At 43.4% G+C, this 14711-nt stretch overlaps 1 protein-coding gene across 1 annotated transcript; it reads right to left on the bottom strand.

Moving 5' to 3' along the window:
• Positions 1 to 1888: 1888 nt before the first annotated feature.
• LOC310784848 (uncharacterized protein) lies at positions 1889 to 13246 on the bottom strand (the record flags this gene model as incomplete). The annotated part of the gene is made up of 5 exons (XM_083645885.1): positions 13132 to 13246; positions 12457 to 12511; positions 12290 to 12359; positions 11679 to 11815; positions 1889 to 2180 (listed from the first exon to the last, which is right to left on the bottom strand). The coding sequence occupies exons 1-5, from the start codon at positions 13190 to 13192 to the stop codon at positions 1889 to 1891; spliced, it is 615 nt and encodes a 204-aa protein (XP_083502011.1). The 5' UTR covers positions 13193 to 13246.
• Between the last annotated feature and the right edge of the window lie 1465 nt (positions 13247 to 14711).

Genomic DNA, 14711 nt, shown 5'->3' with positions numbered 1-14711 from the left:
ATGTGAGAGTCAATAATGTTCTGAGTAAACTGGCGGGACATTAAAATAGTCAATTCTCGAGTAAGAGTTGTGTACATTAGAATAGTATGTGTATTCTCGCGCACCCTGGTTCACTAGTCGCCAGATGTCAGAAAGTGCAAGTGAAGATTGTAGCTCCTCCATTGCTGTTCCAGACGCTCTGTCTGAGGGTAGTGGGGGTCCAGAGCGGTCTACCATTGGGTCTCTCACCAAATTAAAGTCACCAGACATAATGAGGGGGCCCTCCATTGCTTTAGAAATAATAGTACCAAGAGCTGATATAAAGGTAGCCTGGGTGGTATTGGGGGCATATATATTTATGAGGGTACACTTAACATTGTATAAAAGACCAGATATTATAATGTATCTACCCTCTGCATCCGTTATACTATTATTTAGCTTAAACGAGACATTTTTTGCTATTAAAATACAGACACCCCTAGATCTACCTGATCCTGGGGAGGAGAAGACCTGTCCAACCCATTTCTGTTTTAATTTTCTAGATTCCTCTTCATTCAGGTGGGATTCCTGTAGCATAGCTATGTTACAGTTCAAAGATTTTAAGTGAGCTAGGATTTTATATCTTTTAACAGGGTTTTGTATACCATTAACATTCCAGCTCACCACTTTGACAGTATTAATCGTGTTATTCATACAGTACAAGCAGATGGATGCTAAGTATAAGCACATAGAGCCACCTACTATACCTGAGGTGTTCAGTTTGTAGTTAAGTGTCGCTGTAGACGTGTAACCATGAAGTTGTGTTGACATTGTACAGTGAGGGATAGGTGGGGGGAGGGGAAGAGGGGGAGAAAAGTGGAGAAAGGGAGACGACATGTTAAAAAAAGTAACAGGGCAAATTGGCCCCGATGGTGAGAGAAAAGAAAAAGAAAAGGCGAGAAAACAAATAAAATTACAGTAGAGGCGAATGCCTCCAAAAAAGCACGATGACAGGGTGCGTACAGACTAGGCAGCCGCACCCCAGACCTATATTTCTAGTTATTTGAGAATCAAATACAGGCTAGACTATTACGTACTTAATCATAGAGTTAGTAAATATTATTAAGGTGGGCAGTTTGATAATTGCATTAGCAATTATGTTGATTTAGCAGGTCCATATTGGAATCACGCCACACTTCTGATAAACAAATTGATATTTAGTTATTTGTCAACGAGCTCCGTGTATTTGGTGTGCACCCAACATCAGACACTTCAAATTCAGTGAGATTAAACAGCCATACTAATGAGAACCACAACCAAGACTTATGAGCTATTTACCCTAAACAGAAATTTACCTCTTGTGTCCCCATACGTTTTTATGTATATAAAAAAGGAGAAAAGAAAACGAGGGGGGGGGGGGGGGGCACCATGCTATATATTACACCATCTTAGATAGTGATATTTACACTAAGAGAAAAAAACAAAACAAAAGAGAACTAAGACTGTAGTTATGAATAGGCTATGTAAGCAGTATGCAAATCTGGGGATGACCCCCGCATATACTCTTGCCTATCAAGAAAGAAAGCATTTATGCTGTTCTTACTATCACACTTTATTTACTACCTTATATATATTTTCTACCATTTCACGTCATTAGTTGTTTCATGTAGGGTGATAGGTAGAGTAATAAACAGCCACAGTTATAAAAAAAAAGAAATAATATGAATATACCGTCGGGTCAGGATATTATAAACAAAACTAGTAGTAACAGGCAACTGTCAAAATAAGCCTAACCTCATAATACAGGTATAGTAAGTAGTGCAAATATTTTTTTTTCTCTTTTTTTTCTTCTTTTATAATTACCCCCCTTACCCACTTAGATAGGGTCACGATCAGAGTGTTATTGCTCATTGAGCATTCTGGAATAACCTCAGAAGTGATTGGGTAGCTTGATTTTCAAGTCTTCGGTTGCTTCTCTTGGGGAGATGTATGTGCGTTGTTGTCCATCTGGCAGCGTGACGTGCAGTTTCACCGGGTAGCTCATACCGTACTGCAGGCCCGCTTTTTGGAAGATCTTCTTGATGTCCCAGAAGCTGGCATGTTGTTTTTGGACCTCGGCTGAGAAGTCCTGGTAGACGGAGAATCGGTGTCCCTCCCATGTGAGCTGGCCCTTCTTCCTCACAGCAGTAAGGATTTCTTGTTTGTCACTCCATCGTAACAGCCTGATGAGGATGGGACGCGGTGACTCTCCTTGTGCAGGTCTGGGTCTCATTGCTCAGTGTAAGGACTTAAGAACTGGAGTGATATGATCAGCTTTCTTAGTCTTCGTTAGAACTCTAGCAGCAGCATTCTGAATGAGCTGAAGTTGCCTAAGTTCTTTTTTGGAGAGACCAGAGAAAAGGCTATTGCAGTAGTCTAACCTACTATAGATGAAGGCGTGAATTCGTTTTTCTAGATCCTGTCTGGACATGTATCCCCTAATTCTTGCTATATTTTTAAGATGATAAAAAGCTTATTTTCTGATTGACTTAATGTGGGAGTTAAAGTTGAGATCGGAATCAATAATAACGCCAAGATTTTTGACTTGATCCTTAGGCTTCAGGGATTGAGACTCAAGGCGTGCAGTGATTTTAAGCCTTTGTTCTTTGGGACCAAAGACGATCACCTCTGTTTTGTCTTTGTTTAGCTGTAGGAAATTCTGGCACATCCAGTTATTTATTTGATCAATGCGCACAATGATTCTATGGGAGCATAGTCAGCTGAGGAAAGAGTTATATACAACTGAGTGTCGTCTGCGTAGTTATGATAGGCTGCTTTGTTTTTTTGCATAATTAGGCCTAGAGGGAGCATAAAGGTTGAAGAGAACGATCCCCATAATGGATCCTTGAGGCACCCCACAAATCATCCTAGTTAGGTCAGATGTGTAATTGCCAATGGAGATGAAGTACTTCCTGTCTTGAAACAGGAAAGTACAATAAAAGATTCGTTTTTACAGTTGGTTTACATTTCAGCACCCATGCCAATGGACAGCGACATCAGCCTGCCTGGGAAAGGATGTTCTTGAGTGCGAGGAGAGATGCGATCCGCTGTCTGTGGAATATTGGGTGGTCGAGGGTAGGTCGGACTAGCGGGAGGTCGGAACAGCAGGAGGTCGGAATAGCGGGAGGTCGGAATAGAGGGAGGTTGAACCAGCGGGAGGTCGGAACAGCGACATGGAACCGATAGAGGTACAACACTGCATTGTTCTCCATGCCTAAAAGCTGCTAATGCAATTATGTCATGAATGGCCACAGAGGCAACCGCCTACTTCGTGCTTCAGCACTGTACCAGAGATTTTTATCCGCCATTTATTTTCCCATAGACATTTCGTAAAATGCTTATAAAAATAGATTTACTTCGTCAAACGGTTCAGCTGTATTTAGAATCGGGAGAGACCATAGAACATTTCACTCGGATCACAACTTAAAAAAAATACTTTGAAAAAATATTTTCTTTAAATCCGCTATTTGTTTTGCATTTTGGTCAGAGTGAAATCTTATGTGGTCTCTCCTGTTTCTAAATATATCTGAACCGTTAGGTTTGAACAAGTAAAACTATTTTTATAAGCATTTATGATATAAATGGCGGATGAAAATCTCTGGTACAGTGCTGACCAGGAAGTAGGCGGCCACTTTGCTATAGAGTGGAAACATGGGAGTTTACGGAAGTTCTACCAAGAGACGGAACTAGTTACGTCATCACATTCAATTATCCAATAACAGCCTGCCATTCGTCCAAGCGGTCTGGTTAAAAGGAGTGCCCCTCCTACCTGTCTATTGCTCTGGTCTCCTATGCATTGCAGCGTCAAAGCATGTCAGACTCACCAGCTCCAGGTCGGATGACCCACCGACGTCGCTCCGCCGCAGCTCAAGGCTCTCCTCTCCTGTCGACTTCTCCACTTGGTCTGACTTCCAAGTCAGATCAGCTCTGATCGGTCTGGGCATACGTGAGTCAGTCTTGAGCTTGATTCCCCTCAAGCATTCAGTCGCTGTTTTCCTCATTCACAAATGTAGCGAGCCCAAATCGTGGGTAGCTATCGCTAAACGCTAATGTTTTCATCGCGCTGCAGAGAAGCGCTCATTCATGTTGGGTGTGTAATCCTAGAGCAGTCTGTTCGAGTTAAACTCACATTCAACACTGCACCAGCAGACTACACTTCCCAAAAATGCAGCAGCAAAATGGCCGCTCATTACCACGAGATTGAGAGCACCTGGAACAAGCCACTCACTCACCAGCTGACTCACTCAGTCAGTCAGTCAAGCAACCAGAAGCACAGAAGGCAGAAGCACCCAGAAGCACCAAAAACCTCTACTCAGTTTCATTCTAGAGACGCCAATGGTCGGTGATTATGGGTTACATTTTGGTTTACATTCCTGTTGCTGCTTAAATGTCGGACGAAATGTTGATTAATTTATTGGGTAAATTGTTTAAAATTAAATTGGAGGAACCATCGTATTGCATTGCAGCACTGATTCATGTTGGTTTTGCATCATTAAATTCATATTGTGGTTTATAGTTAATCAGTTAAAAGAATAAGTCACGAAAGAATTGCCCGTGTCTAATCGGGTCCCGAGTCCTATCGGGGATCATCAAACATGCATGTAGTATCGAACAAACATTTGTCCAACATGTCTCTGTAGTCCCAGGTTCCAGCCAACAAGCAAATCCATTTGCTGCGGCTGCATTTAATGTGCAATCCCAGAGCAATCTGTTCCGGCTAACAGTGGCCGCTTCCCTCCCGTGTGCAATCGGGGATCATCAAAACATGCACGTAGTATCAAACAAACATTTGTCCCTGGTTCAGCCAACAAGCAACTCTGTACATGTTGCTGCGGCTCCATTTAACAATGTAATCCCAGTTTCCAGCCAACAAGCAACTCTGTCCATGTTGCTGCGGCACATTTAACGTTTCCAGCCAACAAGCAACTGTCGATGTTGCTGCGGCGCATTTAACGTTTCCAGCCAACAAGCAACTCTGTCCATGTTGCTGCGGCTGCATTTAACGTTTCCAGCCAACAAGCAACTGTCGATGTTGCTGCGGCGCATTTAACGTTTCCAGCCAACAAGCAACTCTGTCCATGTTGCTGCGGCTGCATTTAACGTTTCCAGCCAACAAGCAACTGTCGATGTTGCTGCGGTGCATTTAACGTTTCCAGCCAACAAGCAACTGTCGATGTTGCTGCGGCGCATTTAACGTTTCCAGCCAACAAGCAACTCTGTCCATGTTGCTGCGGCAGTTCTAGCCAACAAGCAAATCCATTTTGCGGCGGCTGTAGTATCAGTTTCCAGCCAACAAGCAACTCTGTCCATGTTGCTGCGGCGCACTTAACGTTTCCAGCCAACAAGCAACTCTGTCCATGTTGCTGCGGCTGCATTTAACAATGTAATCCCAGTTTCCAGCCAACAAGCAACTCTGTCCATGTTGCTGCGGTCCAGCCAACAACAGTTCTAGCCAACAAGCAAATCCATTTTGCGGCGGCTGTAGTATCAGTTTCCAGCCAACAAGCAACTCTGTCCATGTTGCTGCGGCGCATTTAACGTTTCCAGCCAACAAGCAACTCTGTCCATGTTGCTGCGGCTGCGTTCCTCTCCCGGTTCCAATCGAGTTTAACAACATGCCTCTGTAGTCCTAGTTTCCAGCCAACTTTTCTTTTTCATAACATGTTTCCTCTCCTATGCATCCAATCTATTGGTCCAATTCTAGTCATTTAGATAAAGTATAACCCTTGTAAACTTTCTGGCCTATGCTAAGTAGCGCGCAAGCTACTCAGCTAGCCACCGGCTCCATGCTATACTGCGCATGCGCGGGGCTGGTTTAGTGTTGCCAAAGAGTGTATAGCAAAGCAAGATGCGACACATTCGGTCGGTCTTCCGCTGCATGCTTTCAGGCAAAAGTAATACATTTAGATCCATTAGGCCTAGTGCCAGAGTAGCAGTCCTCCAAACTCCTTGCTTTGGCTAATCCAGGGCTGCCAGATGCAAAGTTCCCTCACGCAGAAGCGAGGTATTCCAACTTTTAACACGGATTTCTTTCAAAACACCGCAGCTTGCATTTCCGGGTGACGTGATTACCCAGAGACCAGAGCAGCACCAAGCATGCTGGGAAATGTAGTTCATTGCTTTACTTCAGCATTCACAAGGCACATGTTAAATGCAGTATGATGTGGATCATTGTTCCTTTGCATTGCACCGTAACACGGGCATCACGTTTCAGATTTTGCTGTTTATCTGTCATTAATGTGATAACAATTATCCTTGCAGGTATTGTATTATATTTCCTTACAGCAAGCAGCTCATAGGCTACATTCTCAGTGAATCACATCACATTTGCAAGTTCATTTTCTAAATTTGCATTCTAAAATTGTGCGTTATCTTACCTCAGCAGTTTATAATGTCATTAATGTTTCTAACTAACCCAAAACTTTTTCCAGCTTTAACCAATATATATATATATGGGTTCGGGGGGGTTTTTGTTCAGAATTCTGGCCAGAATTTCACATCTGAGACCAAACTGCTAGATATTCTACAATCTTCATCAATTTCACAAGGTGCCCTCTATGGGTTCAAACCTGCTTTTGCGGGGCCTCAATTAAATGGATTTTGGTACATCGTTACGTTACGGTGGTTTTACACGTGGTGTTCTTCAATGTGAATCGTATATCGGCTTCGTTTTATGCATTAAAAAGCAACGTGAGCCGTTCGGGTGTTTGGATAATGTAATGCAGCATGGGTAGTCGGCTATTGTGGCTAAGGCAGCAGCTAACATTACTTTTCATGGCGGTAAAATGCCACTGAATGACCAAATTGTATAACTTTTAACCATTTCGAATATCATTGTTCCCATAAGGGCCACCAGCATTGGTTAGTTGTCTATAACGTGACTATATTTATAACATGCTCCGGACGGAATCAGGTCTGAACAGTCAAAGAGGAGAAGCTGCTCTGCCTTTGTTTCAAGCGAGGCAGAATGCTGTCCTGCCAGAAATCTGTAAGAAGTGTCATTCAATTGCAACTTCAGCAATCTGCCATTTTGGTTCATAGAAGACCACCTCTGAGTGGATGCCATGTCGCTATGATCATCCTAGTGGTCCCCCTTTGGTTCAAGCCAAAATGGCACCAGGGCAGTTGTTTAAAGCATAAAGAGTGTCATATCTTGCCTTCATATTCTTGTCTGCAGCCAGCTTTAGCAGCTGGCGTTAATTCACATTGAGAAGCTCACATGCTAATGGCTTCACGATGTGCATCATTGTAGAGGTTCTTTCACTCAATTCATTAATAAACCAGCTTCAGCAGCTGGCATTCAGGCATGTAATCCTCATATGCCACATCTAATTGTTGTATGGTTTATTCTTTACTTAAATGGTGTTCTTTCCTTTTCAGCAAGCAGGCCGAATCAGCAATCTGGGTGAACGCTCTCTTCAAAAGAAGAGATCACTGATGTGGTCCATCAGTGGTTTTTGGGGGGTATTTTTAGAGGTGAATGGCTGCAGAAAAGTGGCACCACGAGTTCCCCACTTCCTCCCAGTAGGGAATCGATCTTCCTCTACAAGATTCACTCTGGTATTGCAAATGTATACGAAACTACAGTCTTGATCATAAACAAAAGGTGCTCCTCCCAGTCCACCGTGGCTTTAAGGTGCAGTGCAGTATCACACGGGTTTCTGTCAGGCATAACTGGTCAGGTCAGCAGAGCTCATTCCCCGGTCACAGTGCAGTAGATTCAGCAGAGCACATCCCTGGTCACAGCACAGTGGCTTCAGCAAAGCATATCCCCGGTCACAGCACAGTGGCTTCAGCAAAGCATATCCCTGGTCACAGCACAGTGGCTTCAGCAAAGCATATCCCCGGTTACAGCACAGTTGCTTCAGCAAAGCATATCCCCGGTCACAGCACAGTGGCTTCAGCAAAGCATATCCCCGGGCACAGCACAGTGGCTTCAGCAAAGCATATCCCAGTCACAGCACAGTGGCTTCAGCAAGGCATATCCCCGGTCACAGCACAGCGGCGTCAGCAAAGCATATCCCCGGTCACAGCACAGAGGCTTCAGCAAAGCTTCCCAGGTCACAGCACAGTGGCTTCAGCAAAGCTTATCCCCGGTCACAGCACAGTGGCTTCAGCAAAGCTTATCCCCGGTCACAGCACAGTGGCTCCAGCACTCCTCCCCGGTCACAGCACAGTGGCTTCAGCAAAGCATATCCCCGGTCACAGCCAGTGGCTTCAGCAGAGCATCACCTTGCCTCATCCAAACAGTACACGAGAGTCGCCATTATTCCTGCCTCAATTCAGAGCTTTCCAGGGCGAATCCAGTTTTCCAGTTCCTTCAGATTCAGATTCATTTATTTAAAGAATGGGACTTTACACATTAATGAACAGTACAGCCGTACAGTAAATATGCCAGGTTGTAGCCCAAGGGCTAGTTTCCACCTGTAGTCCCATGGCAGGTTGATGTAGTCATGAAAGCGAAAGAAAAATTAATAATACAACAAAGATTAAAAGTACAGAAAGTTAGTAAAACCAAAAATGATTGATCCTTATCATAAGTGATCCTTATCACTCATCACATTTTCTGTTGCCAGTGCTCCCCTTGTCTGTCTCTGTCGTCATAGTGTGTGTCTGTTGAATCAAGCAAACTGCAACCCCCGGCATCCTAGGCCTAGCTTCACCCGCTGTTTTGACCCTTCTTTCCCTAGGCAATGCTCTAACCCTTCGGTTTGCCTACTTCTCAAAGGTTCAAGGCGCACCTACTCTTCCATCACCCTGGAGATCCTGCTCCTCTCGGTCTCGTTTCCTCTAACCATGTACCCCCTTTTCCCAGGTCTTCCTCAAACACCTGGTTCTCTCACTTGCCCTCCCTGCTGAAACACTGTGGGCTTCCTCCCCACTGTTACTCTTCTTACTCCCTAAGAATAGGAGCAGCAACCATATCCATCATGCAGGGGTACCGGGATCCCAAACTCCTGGGAAGGCGGTCCTCTGGCACTCATGCCTCTCACGTGAGGCCTGATCCTACCTCCGGCCTCAAGGCCCAGAAATCTATGACTCTTTAAAAGGTAAAATTCATAATCATAATTCGACTTGCAATTACTGCCGATCTAATCCATGGCTTTTTAAAAGGTAAAATCCATCGTTAAACTTCATTTGCAATTACTGGTGGTCTGGGGTGGCCTGTTCACTCCATGCATTGTACCTTAATCTCACTCTCATTTCTGTCTACTAAAGTAGCCTGTGTCCACTTAACTATCAGGCTCACATCAGCACTGCCCTGGTAAGTCCATAATTACATTTCTCTAAGTCTTGTCAAATTACATTTTTGGGGAGGGTTCCGACGCCCCTGCCAATCCATGGCAGGTCCGCCGTCACGTGGCTGATCATCCGTCACGTGGCCGATTCCCGGTCACGTGGCTGATCCCCCTTTTGGCCAAGGAGCTCTCCGCCAAAGACAATCTTACATTCAATAAATCTTGTTAAATCTTACATTCAATAAATATTGTTAAAGCTTGGTCGGTGTTGTGTGTAGTCTCTTAAGGTAGAAATGGGAGTTTACGGAAGTTCTACCAAGAGACGGAACTAGTTACGTCATCACATTCAATTACCCAATAACAGCCTGCCATTCGTCCAAGCGGTCTGGTTAAAAGGAGTGCCCCTCCTACCTGTCTATTGCTCTTGTCTCCTATGCATTGCAGCGTCAACCCACCACCTCCCCGGCTTCCACCCCAGTACCACCAGGTGAAGGCTCCTTTCCTAAATGGGGAGGGTTCCGACGCCCCTGCCAATCCATGGCAGGTCCGCCGTCACGTGGCTGATCATCCGTCACGTGGCCGATTCCCGGTGGGAACCCTCTGCAAGAACCAGTAAAGACTGGTAAACTGGTAAGACTGTTAAGACTGTAGCAACAATGCAATGATGGATGTTGATGTCGGTGACTTTGTAAATATTATTCTATTGTATATTTTATTGTAAATACTGAATCTGTTGAGTTTATCAATTATATTACATTTCCTGAAAATTACGCTGAAGTGTTTGCTTTTACTGCATTTACCTTTGGCTTATGATGTCAGGAACAGAGTTCACATGATGCTTTTCATTTTATATTCATGAGTGTAGACAGGAAAACATAATGCAAGTGTGACAACCTGACAATGATATGAGTAGGCATTGTGAGCTAGAGTCTTGATTGCCTGTGGATATTTTAAAAACGTGTTCAAAACCATCATAGTGTTGTCACAAAGTCATTGGTTGAATACAAATGAGATGAAAAGAAGCCATTGCATTACTTTACATTTATTAATTAATCAATACTCTCCATCCTCCGGCATGGCCGTAACTAGCTATGAGGACGGGGAGGTCCGGACCTCCCCTAATATTTTTTTTTATTTATTTATTTTATTATAAAACAATCTGCATGGAAAAGCATGAAAAACACGGGATCGCTTTTATTTTGAAACGAAAGGCAGGTCAGGCAGGAAGTCATCTGACGCCGCGTCCGCGGTAACTTGATTCCGAGAGAGCAGCAGCATGGTGGTGAGTGATGACTGTCTGTCTGCCTGGCGAGATAATTGAAGGTGAGCGAGCTGCGAGACAGTGAGCGAGTGAACGACAGACAGTGAGTGACACTGACAGATTTTTTAGCAACAACCAACCTCTTTATCTCTCATATGTACTGCATCTCCGACGCACCTGCCTTTAAGAGATTGAAGGTGTGCATCAGCTTCTCTCTGACTTTAGCAACAACCAAGAAAGTAAGTGTCTAGTCTGTCTCTTAAGTAATGTTACCTGTGTGACACGTTGGGATGCTACTGGCTAATCATGCATGATGCCAATTGCCAAGCTCCCGAAGTCAGGTATGCAGGTGGCTATATGCATGGTTTCAGTTTCATGACCCAATAAGTAACAAAAAGAGGTGGTGTAAAGTTAAAAACAACATCATATATTTTATTTTATTTTTCAATCGTTCCTATCAGGAATAAATGTCCCTCTGTATGTTTTTTTTTATTATCGATGATGACTTTGTGTGTTGTGTACGGCTTGGGTTGTGTACCTGTGTTTGTAGGTGTCATTTTGATATGAATTTGGCTAAAACATTTTGTGTTTGTTAGTTACAATTATGTTGACAGGAGAGCTGAGCAGGTGGTGACATGAAAGAGAATATACTGAATAATGACATCACAACAGTATAATCCTAATGTTGATTTAAAATGATATATTACTCTAAATATGGCTAAAAAAGGGGGAAAAAAACCCTCAAATCTTTTTTCGGCGGCGCCCTTGCGGGCGCCACCGAATCCGCCTCCCCTTGCTGGACCTCCCCTATTTCGGAACCCTGGTTACGGCCCTGTCCTCCGGGAACTCCTGCCTGATCCGTTTCACTGCACAGGATGGCAGATCCACGTGAATGTCCGGTTCCAGGTAGCCCCAGCAGAACCGGACCAGGTTACGGGACGCCAGCTGTCTGTGACTGATGGAAAGGTAGAGGTTAATTTGTAGCCTATCTAGCAGTAGCCTATCTAGCAGTGATTTTCATCGGATGTGTTAGATAGGCCTACTAAAAGTTTAAAATTATTTCATTGACACATGAGTGAGAGGGTATGCAGTAGAGGATAGGACATTGTATCCGACAAAAGGTTATTGATGTGGTTGATAATATGATACATGCTGTTCATTTTTTTTGCCCTACAACTGACCTGTTCACCATTGGATTCCGCAATTCTTCCCTGCACACGGCTAGCTGCAGGACATGTGGATTTAGAGCCACTGGCTCAAATCCAGGATGCTGGGTGATGCAGCGGACCCCTGCTCTCTCCTCGCACCTGCGTCTGACCTTTATCACAACAGGGGGAATGATTTACGTATAATATAGTCAGGGGTGTAGTGGTAAATACAAAGTTGGGTAAACTATCCAAGTTGAGGAGTTTACCAAATTTGTTTCCCCTTGATTGATTGACACAGTTTATCTAAAAATAGGTGACTAAATTATCTGCCTCATTCCAAAGAGGTGGGTAAACTTTACCCTGAATATAGTGGATATATATCTGGTGTGAACAGCTGGCAGACCCCCATGCCAATAAGTAAAGTTGGAATTATTGTGTCATCATTGCCAGTTATACAATGTATGTATACAGTATGGAGGGATTGTACTACAACACAATTCCCCTGATAATTAGCATTTTTATTTGAGGATTAGCATATATTCTCCTGTAGATAGCTACAAAGCTAGCTAGCTATAGATAGCTTTGTAGCTACAGTATCTACATGAAAATATATGTCTACAGTAGCCTGCTTTTGTTATCGTTACCTCTGGGATCTTCATACAACAGACGTTCTTCTTTCTGGGCGAGATTCTGCTGCAGTGCCCGCAGGTACACCTGAGTGGATGGACAAAAATATAGCTTTTGTTAGCTAGCATCCAGTTTACTCGGACTTTGCTAACATTAGCAACATAGCCTCAGAACGTTACGTTACCCTTCATTGACTGGCCCCATCCTCTCCTGCACTTGCATGGCCTCGGCTGCGGGAGCTGCTGGTTCCGGGTCGGGCATTTGAAGAAAAAAGTAAAAGACATAAAAATTAAATTGCAAAAATCATTTTAAAGGCCACATATTTAGAGTGACATTCCACACAGCGTCTTCTTCAGTTTGACTATATGAAGAAGACGCTGTGCACATCAAAAGGTCAGTCTTTATTCCTTTATACCCCCTTTATACACCTTATAAAGTTATGTACAAGTGATTGTGTGTGCTCCAGTCCTCTCGTTGGGTTCAGTCTTTTTGAAGTGGCCCACTGTTTTCAGTATTTTGTCCTGTTCTGAGAGCACCGACTTCTCTTCGCGCAAGAGATTCCTTCCACAATAAATAAATACAGTTCTTCTATGAGGCGTGTGCAGTGACAAACATCTCTGGTGTTGTGTGTTCTCGGGATGTGTGGCAGCCCGAACATCTCCTGGCACATTGCCAGATACAGTGTGTTTCTGTTTCTCTGCATGTACAGAGATGTACAGGACAGAAATGTCACATTATGTCCAGTGGAGTGGCTACTTAGCAAGTGTCTTTACCTCTTGACTCTGAATTATAAACCTATGAGTCATCTGTGTCATTTCTCTTTTTCACAGGTTTATATTTTTATCTCCACATGACTTACCTTTCGGTCCTGAGCTGCTGTTTGACAAACTCAGCGCAAGATCATTCCTTTTGAGTCTCATCAGAACCGTCTTGATCACCTCCAGAGAGCGTAGGTGGTGGGTCTGGACCACCTGGTCCACTGTGTCCTGCCTGTCTGCCTTCTCCAGCTGGCTCCTTTTGATGGCTGGCTGCAGGAACCACTTGAATCTCTTGAACTCTTTCTCATTCAAATCATCCAGTGTTTCCAAGAGCTTCTCTTTATCTGTCTTCTCCGTTGATCCCTGCTAATATCAAAGGATATTTTCAACTCAAAGCACATTTGTGCAATTTCTCCACCAGGATTATTCAAATGCATCACATCACACCCCAAATCCCCCATCATACCAAATGTCCAGGTGTGCCTTGAGGTTTTGTGACAACCATACTTTATTATTGCAAAAAATAGCCTACACACAAAAGTGGCTGTGTAGCTTCTTTGATGTGTTAACTAGTAACATAACTATTTAATATAATAGTAATATAGTTGTTTGTTAAATTTTATTTGGCTTTTTTTTTTCTTTTTTTTAGAGTGATAATGCGTTATAGAGGCTATTTTGCACCAATAGGTGTGCCTTGTATTGAGGTTTTGTCTTGACCTTTGGTGTACCTCAGGTACAAAAAGTTTGAAAACCACTGCCTATACCAATGTTTAAAGGATAACTTTGGTATTTTCCAACGTGGACCCTATATATATTTTTTTTAAATTTATAACTAAATAATGTGAACAGAAATCTTTGAAATTGGTGCAGTATTGACCAAGATCGCAGTTGGCATCTGCTTTTCCCACATGCCCCTACTGCACTAAATGAGCTTGTTTTGGCCACTGACAGGATCAGATTATCAGATAGAGTCTCGCTCAAGTCTCACAAGAGTTGCATTGTTTGCTGGAAGTCAGCTGTGGTGGGGGGGAAAGCAGGGACTGGGAGCTGCCATGTTTGTTTGGGTAACAGATCGCGTAGCTGAACAACTTTGTAAGTTGTGCTTGAATATTTATCTGATTTCTAGAACATGGACGAGTCATTTGAATTTGATGGCCACCCATATTATGTTATACAGATTGAGTGGGGGCAACGTGAGGTTCTATCTCTAACAATGTAATGGACAGCAGACAGAGACAGGCTGAACACGCTGCTGCAAGGTCAATACAAGTGTTCATTTTCTTTCTCTTTACAATAACAATCTGAGCCTGTGTTCGTTGCAAAAAAACAGGCTTGTTTAGTGGACGTACGTGCAGGCTGCCAAGGCAGGAGGGGCATGTGGGAAAAGTGACTGAAGTGATCTTGGTGAATACTGCACCAATTAAAAAAAAATCTGCTCACATGACTTAGTTATACATAAACAAATATGAAAAAATACATTGAAAAAAGAAATACATGAATTCTCCTTTAAGACATGCGGGCCTTTTAACAACTTATCCCCTTTAAATGTCCCCTCAAGTAGCTTCAAATTTAGAAAATAAAATGTTCCATGCTGTACAACAGTGTATCATCCATAGTTTGAATTCCCTCGAAACCAGCACTTCATCGAGGCAATAGAGTGCCAAAGACCTCTTCCGGGTTT

The sequence above is a fragment of the Poromitra crassiceps genome, assembly GCF_964638095.1.
Source record: "Poromitra crassiceps genome assembly, chromosome: 11".
Classification (NCBI taxonomy): Eukaryota; Metazoa; Chordata; class Actinopteri; order Beryciformes; family Melamphaidae; genus Poromitra; species Poromitra crassiceps.
Note: the sequence above shows the minus strand (reverse complement) of the source record. Positions and strands in the feature narration are given on the sequence as shown.